The sequence below is a fragment of the Rhea pennata genome, chromosome 6 (assembly GCF_028389875.1).
Source record: "Rhea pennata isolate bPtePen1 chromosome 6, bPtePen1.pri, whole genome shotgun sequence".
In the NCBI taxonomy this organism is placed as follows: domain Eukaryota; kingdom Metazoa; phylum Chordata; class Aves; order Rheiformes; family Rheidae; genus Rhea; species Rhea pennata.
Genome location: NC_084668.1, coordinates 24,420,276 through 24,428,044, shown reverse-complemented (window position 1 = coordinate 24,428,044; position 7,769 = coordinate 24,420,276). Strand labels below are relative to the sequence as shown.

The 7,769-nt window shown below is 42.4% G+C and overlaps 1 protein-coding gene across 1 annotated transcript; it reads left to right on the top strand.

The window, feature by feature from the left end:
* Window positions 1-3,179: 3,179 nt before the first annotated feature.
* Window positions 3,180-6,591, top strand: ATP5MC3 (ATP synthase membrane subunit c locus 3). Its single transcript, XM_062578455.1, has 5 exons — window positions 3,180-3,288; window positions 3,395-3,456; window positions 4,309-4,386; window positions 4,754-4,947; window positions 6,342-6,591. The coding sequence occupies exons 2-5, from the start codon at window positions 3,433-3,435 to the stop codon at window positions 6,454-6,456; spliced, it is 411 nt and encodes a 136-aa protein (XP_062434439.1). The 5' UTR covers window positions 3,180-3,288; window positions 3,395-3,432; the 3' UTR covers window positions 6,457-6,591.
* The last annotated feature ends 1,178 nt before the right edge of the window (window positions 6,592-7,769 follow it).

Below are 7,769 nucleotides of genomic sequence, written 5' to 3'. Positions count from 1 at the left end.
CTCAGCAGCAAGGAGTTCTAGGAGAGATGTGGATTAGCTCTTCAGGCACCATACACTGCTCAACAATTGCACCCTATCTCCCTTGTCATAGGCAAAACAGGGAGCAAACCTCTTCTGGCAGCCTTGGCTACTGCCTACATGTAAAACTTGTCCAGTCTGTGAAAGTCAGTTTGAAAACTGAGAAAGATGAAACTTCCAACAGATTTAGGGAGGTTGAGATAAAGCTCTTAGAATTTAAGAGTTTTACAAGTTTGCTGAGCACTTAGGTATTACATTGTTCTTCAGTGCACCAATATACTTCTTTGAGGACCTAACAGCAGGTCTGCCTGGTAGGAAATAATGTCAGACTGACAAAATGTTTTTATGAAGATCTGTTTGAATGAAACTTAACATGTTCCCCAGAGATCAATAACTGCTACTCTGACTCTGCCTAAAAGCAACAGCTGAGTTGCATGTTAAACATAATATCAGCTGTTGTGCCTTAACGGGAACTAAAAGCAACAATAAACAAGTGTTTAATGGTGGTTTTGATGTTGTTGAGATCAAGTGGCTTGTGAATGCATTTTTGCAAAGCATTCCAGAGGGAATCATGACAGAAAGTGCACAATACTCATGAGACTCAAGGATAGTCTTAGTAATGGATAAAAAAGCATGGTATCTGAGATAGTCTCGGGGAGGGGGGGGGATGAGATTGCTTGAGCAAAGACGTAGAAGTTGAGACAAATATAAAATACACCTTCAGATTGATAATAAAGTTATATTGAGGCATACAGAGCTTAAATGCTTCTTTATGCATAACATTATATGTAAAGTCCACAGTAATCAAATCCTTCTTTATGAACCTCTAAACAAATAAATAACCTTTACACAGAAGACAAAATCCTATGCTTAAAATGTGAAAAATCCATTTAAAAGGAACCTCTGCTTTTTAAAATTATGTATCCAAAGAAGACAGTAATTGAATTCATATTGTTTGGTACTAAAGTTCCACACTCAAGTTACTGTTCTAAGCATCTAATTCAAATTAAGTTGCAGTTAAATAAGGGTAATAGAAGATGGTTCCATTTAACCCTTTGACTTGTGCTGTGCATGAAAGTAATGTCCACTTCCTTTTCTGTTCAGGAGAGCTGTGAGAAGATCCATTTCACACCTGGAGGTCTGTCTAGATCATTAGGTTCCCAAGAAGAAAATATGTCTCTAACGCCAGTGCATCCGGTTTGGCTTCCTTCCAAGAGCAGGTGAATTTCTTTGTTGCAAATGGCCTATTAACTGCTGCACTTCATAAGGAAAGTACACCACTTCCTAAACAGTATACTTTGTACTTCAAGGTACTGCAAGTTACATTTAAGTAACTCCACCAATACAGTATCCACATTTGCTTTATACTGATTGGTGGTACTGGAAATGACTGTTAGCACGATGGTATGTAGATTGAAATTAAAAAAAAGAAAATGAAAATGAAAAGTTCTGACTAATCAGTAAGGGTTTTGCCCTGATGCTTATTTCTTAGTGTTTGACAGTGGAAGCACCATGTGACAGGCACTGCAGATCTGACCACTTAGCTCAGTTCCCCAACATGGATGTAAGACTGTAAAAATAACAAATAAAATATAACAAAAAAGGAAGTAACACATATAATCTCTTTCACGGCCTTCATAGACTCCCTTCTTGCTGCTCTATTACTAATCTTAGAATAGCCATCCATGAATTAAATCATGCTTGCTATTGTGTTTGAGGTAGAGCACAGAAAGTTGAGAATATTGAGAATGTACTTTTGCCTCTCACCTTAGGACCTGCATTTGAGTATAATTCCGTTGTACCTAAGAATCAGAAGTAAAAATTCCAATGTTGGGCAGATAAGCAACATTATCCTTAACATTAGTTTGCAGCTGTTGAAAGTGGATATTGATCATGTTTGCTGGTTGGTGTTCAAGTTGATGATAGGGAGTATGTCTCGTCTATGTAGCATCTGTGGTTTAATCAGCGAGAGCAACAATAGTCTCTGTAAGTTTGTAACCAGCAACTAACTATTAAGACACAAAACAGTCAGTATATTACATGCCAATGTCCAAATATAATGCACATATTCTCTTACTCTTTCACTGAGACAGTTGCTAGCACATGGGACTGTTTTTGAATTTTAAATCATTTTTGTAACACAGATTGTATCAGAAAAAAAATTATCACTGTTTAAAAGTATGCTCCCCACTGTTTTACTCAAAATGTGCATTTTTCTGTATTTTTCCTACTTGGCACCAACATTACTACAGTGGTAAAGAACCATTAATATAATTATACCCCAAATCATGTAGGAAGCATCCAACAGGTTTTAAAGTGCTAAAAACTGAAGTCTCTGGAACTCAGCTCAATAATGATAATTTTGGTCTGATTAAATTTATATGAATAGGAATTTGTTACCTGTGTGTGAACCTCCTCTTCACATACCTTGACTAATCAAATAGTAAGGATTTTCTGTTCTATGTTCAAAGTCTTCCTAGTGTTAGTATATATTTTAGCTTTCTTGCATGTGCCCTCTTTTTCTGTCTAGAAATCTTGTCCAGATGGGTAGGAGCATTTGAATATTATGCAGTTTCTGAATGTCTCCCATACTGACAGAAGCAGGAGTTCCAATCAGGCATTAGTTTTCCTAGACACTGATTTTTGTTTCGCCTTTCTTCACCAGGCTATAGAGAGCCTTCCTAGCACCTTACGCGTTAATTGTGTACTGCAGTCTCGCCATGCCTTTTTTTTTCCCCCAGCTAAACAGACTTCAGCTCTTAGAAGCTCTCCCTAGAAAACAGCTTCTTCACACCTTCCGTCGCTGCGGCAGCGCCTGCGGGCATGCCGCTGTCGGCCCCGCAGGCGCTCACTGAGTGCGTGCCAGCCCGCTCCAGCCTTGCCGAGGGCGAGGCAAGCTCGCCGGCCCCGCTCCGCTCCTGCGGGGGAGCCGCGTCACGCACGCACGGTCCCCGCCACCAGCTCGCGGCGGCTGCGGCCTGCGCAGCTGTGCGCAACGGTCGCAACGGTCACACGAGCGGCTGCCACAGCCCGCGCCGGGCCCCGCGCGAGGGCGGCTGCGCGCCGCTGCGTGACGTCACTGCGCGGCGGCGCGAGCGCGCGGCTGTCCGCCCCCGCACGTTGCCAATAAAGTTGCTACAAAGTGACCTTGGCGGCGCTGGCCGCCTCCCCCCTTCCGCCGCGCTGCATCCGGGCGCTCGCCGCCGGCCCCGCCGCGCCTGCGCAGAGACGCGCCGGCCCCTCGGCTCTGTGGTGCGGCCGCCGGAGCGGGTGAGCGGCGGCGCGGCGCCCGCCGCCCCATCGCGGCGCCATCCGCCCCCATCGCGGCGCCGCCCGCCGCCGCCGCGCCCCGCTCACCCTCTTGCTCTCCCCGCAGAGACGCCGGATCGTGCCCCGGGGACGCCGTCCGCCAAGATGCTCGCCGCCTCGCCCGCCCTGGTGAGTCGGGGCGGCCCGGCCCCGCGGGGGGCCCGGGCCCCTGAGGCGGGCGCGGAGCCGCGCTGGGGCGCGCCGGGCCGGCGGCGGGCCGCCCTAGGGCGAGGGCAGCGGGGGGCGAGCCGCCGCAGGGCCGCCCCCTCCGCCGCCCCCTCGGCGCCGGCCTGGACCCCCTGCCAAGGTGAGGGGCCTTCCGGCGCGGGCGGGCGGCGAAGGGCGCGGGCACCGCAGCGAGCCGCTCTGGGGCCTGGCGCGCTCCGCGCCCCGCTGTAGGTCAAACTCCAGCCTGCTGCTTGTCCCGTGCAAGGCCGGGATTTTCTGCCCTTTCAGAGATTCTCCTGCTTCAAAATGCCCTTCCTGGCCTGCGGAACATCCCCGCTGCTTAGCGCAGGCACAGCTTTGCGCTGCAGGAAGAGCTTTGTGCGGGAGCCGGTATGACCTTAGAGGGCTGGACGCCCAAGGACACATGCAGGCCGCTTGTGAAAGAGGATTCATTCATTCATGCCTTGCAAGACTTAGAACTCTAGGTTACGTCTTTGCATTGAACAGCTTTAAACTGCATTGCGGTTCTTTTCATCTTTTCTTTGCAAAATGTGGATTGTTACCTGCTGGTCTGTCTGTGCCTCTTTGTCTGTGCCTGCCTGATACTGCTATGGTGCAGTCATCAAACTGCATGGAAATGCCTTCTTCTGTATCTTCTATTGTGTATCAAGATATGTATTAATTGCTGTCTTTCTACTAGAAGAAGTGGTATAGTAGATAATAGGCTCTTAATCTTACAAAAAGACACTGGGTAGGAATTGCTGTAATCAAATCGATTTTTTTTTTCTTTTTATAACTTTTTTCCTCTTGCAGATCCGTGCTGGATCAAGAGTCTTGTACAGACCAATTTCGGCATCTGTGTTTTCTAGGCCAGAGGTCAGGACTGGAGAGGTACCTTATAAACAAAATTCTGTATCTTCCTAAATTACCTGGTGAGCCTAAATGTCCTCAATCTAGACTTCACACATACTAATGCAAATATCTACACTGTTACACTTGATGTAGATGGAATCTCTTGCAGTACTTGTTGCTTTCTTTCCCCTGAGAAGAATCTTTTAAGTTTAATGTTGACTGCTTTCAGGTGGAAATAGAATATTCTGAAGTTCTAACTCTTAGTTATAGACTCAACATTTAAAAGAGTAACCAGACATTGGATGTAAATCATCTTTTAAAATTGAAAAATAACATTATATCAAAGTGGTCTTACAAAATAGTCTGTGCCTGAATATAATGCTTTTTCCATGTTTTGTTTTCTTAGGGCAGCTCAACGCTTTATGGGGCCCAAAACACTGTCTCCCGACTAGCACTTAGAGAATTCCAAACTAGTGCTATCAGCAGAGACATTGACACTGCTGCCAAATTTATTGGTGCTGGGGCTGCCACAGTAGGTGTGGCTGGTTCTGGTGCTGGTATTGGAACAGTCTTCGGTAGTCTAATCATTGGTTATGCCAGGTAATCTCTCTCATGAAAGTCTTGAATTGCATGCAGATTTTCTTGACACAGCATTTCCAGATAAGATAACTGTGTTGCAGTAAGGATAGTAGAGCTGCAGTAAATTTCCTTAATAGTGATGCTAAACATGGCTGAATAAAATAATATGAAACTGCAGTATATTCAGCAGCATGGGACTCCTGCTGAATTCAAAACTCTGTATAGTCTGTTCTAGAGAACAGTCATGAAAAAGATGAGATCATTAGACCTACTCAATGTTTTAGTCCCTGAAGTTAATGTTTCCAGTATTCGGTTCCAGAACTTAATTCAAAATCTAGCCTGAATCCTTTTCCCCTTTGAGAAGGGAGAAGAACTATGAAGAGAAATTGTATACGAACTGTTAATATGTAATAGGATTTTACGTGCTTTATACCTAGTAATCAGGATTGTTTTGAAGACATGGTTGCTTAATTCTGCTTTCCAGTGCCTTCAGTTTTGCATCTCTGAGTATGAAATTGCTCTGAATGATTAATTATTCATTTTAGGAATCTGGAGTAAGGCTGGGGAAATATAGTAGGAGGATAAACTGAGAAACTTATAGTGTAGAGTTTACGTTGTTCCTGTAGTACTTACAGTTCACATAGCACCACTGAAGAGCAGAATTGATACAAGTATAAAAGACTTCCCTGGAGGTTTCATGTTTTTCATTACTGTTTGAACCAGATTTATTTGTCATAAATATTTAAGCTTTACTGAAGACAAGGAAGTTCACTTTGTACTTGAAGAAACAGAAGTATTTTTCATTACAAAACTAATTATTTTTTCTGAACTTGGCACTGTTTATAACATGTCAACATGTGCAGGAAATCACTTAATAGTTGCATTTTTTTACACATGTTGTTTTCCCCCTTCCCCCCGCCCCACTCCTTGCATGGATAACTAATTGCATATTTGTAACAAACTGCTGCATATTTGTTTCTTTGCTGTAGATGGTTTCAGTTCTTATATTTAACTATAAGCTACTTGAGATATTACAGATTTAGGAACTTCCTTGGAAGATAGTTCTCATGCCACAGGTGTGAAATAAACTTATAAAACATTGTGCTAACACTTTCTGCATGAGAGTGAAGAAATTGTATCCAAAAGGACATACAAACGTAGCCAAAACTACACTAATTTGGAGAAGCTTTGTACAAGTTCTTAAATACAATCTGCATAACCTGAATCCAGTCTTAATTGCTAAATGATTTGTCTTTGGTGAAATGTCTGCAAAAGACTACTTCTGCTTGGATTTATTGGATTTTTCTGTTATGGCACTTGTGGCATGAGATCTCGAATCTGTCAGATGCATCAATCTATATATGAATATCTTAGTAAAGATAAAAAGGTTGTCTTATGCCTTCACTTTCTTCTAGAAATCCTTCTCTGAAGCAGCAGCTGTTCTCATATGCTATCCTGGGATTCGCCCTGTCTGAAGCTATGGGTCTCTTCTGTCTGATGGTTGCTTTCTTGATCCTATTTGCCATGTGAAAGGAGATCTGCCTTTAATATTGGCATTGGAATGTAATACCGCATATTTTACGGGACTCCCAAAATGTTGGTGTCATGGAAATTGATACCATTTCCGAAGTCATTTCATTAAAGATAACAACTTTAACTGTCAAACTGTTGCCTGCATTTATTCTTTCTCATTAAGATATCTGGAAGACAGCATCTTGTCATTCAATCAGCATGGATTTCTCCTGATCAGTGAATTACATATAACATAGGACCTTAAAATAGTGGCTTAAAATCAAACATGGAAGCTATAGTGCTGGCCTTTTCTATCACCTATGCTGCAGACTTATTCAGAGCTGTTTCTATGCACAAATTGTTTCTTCTTGTACTAGCTTGTGCATAAAGTGTTGTGGCATCCCTTGATAGAAGGAGCTAAACAATTTACAAATGGTGATAGGGAAGTTTTTGCATCAGTTTTCAGATACACTATAAATTTTGACCCTAGTTGAAATTTTCCAAGTGATTCTGATTACTGTCCAGGTTGAGCTATTTTTTTAAATAAATCTTCGCATAACTTGGTCCAATGTATTTAATTGTGGCACTTGAAAATTATGCTGTTACTTAGTGACTGCATTCTTGGCATCCTTTAATTAAAAGGGAGTACTTCTAGCTTCATGATTTTTAAGTCACTCTTGCATTATTTTTCTACTTTTTGTCTTAAACAGCAGTAGGATCAAAGTGTTTTTAATAACAAAATACTTGCAGTATCGAGCTTTGCTTCTCTAAATGCATTTCAAGACACTGTCTACGCTTCTAGCAACAAGCTTTGTGCTACTATATACTAAGTGATGGAGGCTTTCTGATAACACATCAAGCTTTCTATTCAGGAGATCAAATAATAGATCTGCTCATTCAGCAAATACAGATAAACTGAACTTTGGAAGGAGAAAACTTTATTATGATCTTTGGCATCTTGCTGTTAGATGGGTACTGAATTAAATCTAGGATGCAATATACTATAAGCTATAAATAGCCTGTCCTCAGGGAAACGTAAGAAAGAGCCTAGTGACTCTCAGGTCAGTGCGAAATACAAATATAGTGGGGTTTTTTTTATTGGAATTCAGGTACCAAATTGATGTTCATATAGTCTAACTTGGGAACATAGCTTATGAGGCTAATCTTCCCATATTGTCTTTGGAGAAAATAATGATCTTCTCAAAAGGATTAAAAACTTGTAAATATGGAGAACATCCACATATATAACGTGTGTGTGTGCACGCAAGTTCAGGAGTGTAAAAGAAGCAGTATCTTTAAATATTCAGCTCTAGCATAGTATTATTAATATC

Excerpts from the sequence above, each read along its gene's own strand:
- ATP5MC3 (XM_062578455.1), top strand. The coding sequence starts at position 3,433 with ATGCTCGCCGCCTCGCCCGCCCTG. Across the intron at positions 3,457-4,308 it reads TCGCCGCCTCGCCCGCCCTG|ATCCGTGCTGGATCAAGAGT; the intron begins GTGAGTCGGGGC and ends TTCCTCTTGCAG. Across the intron at positions 4,387-4,753 it reads CAGAGGTCAGGACTGGAGAG|GGCAGCTCAACGCTTTATGG; the intron begins GTACCTTATAAA and ends TTGTTTTCTTAG.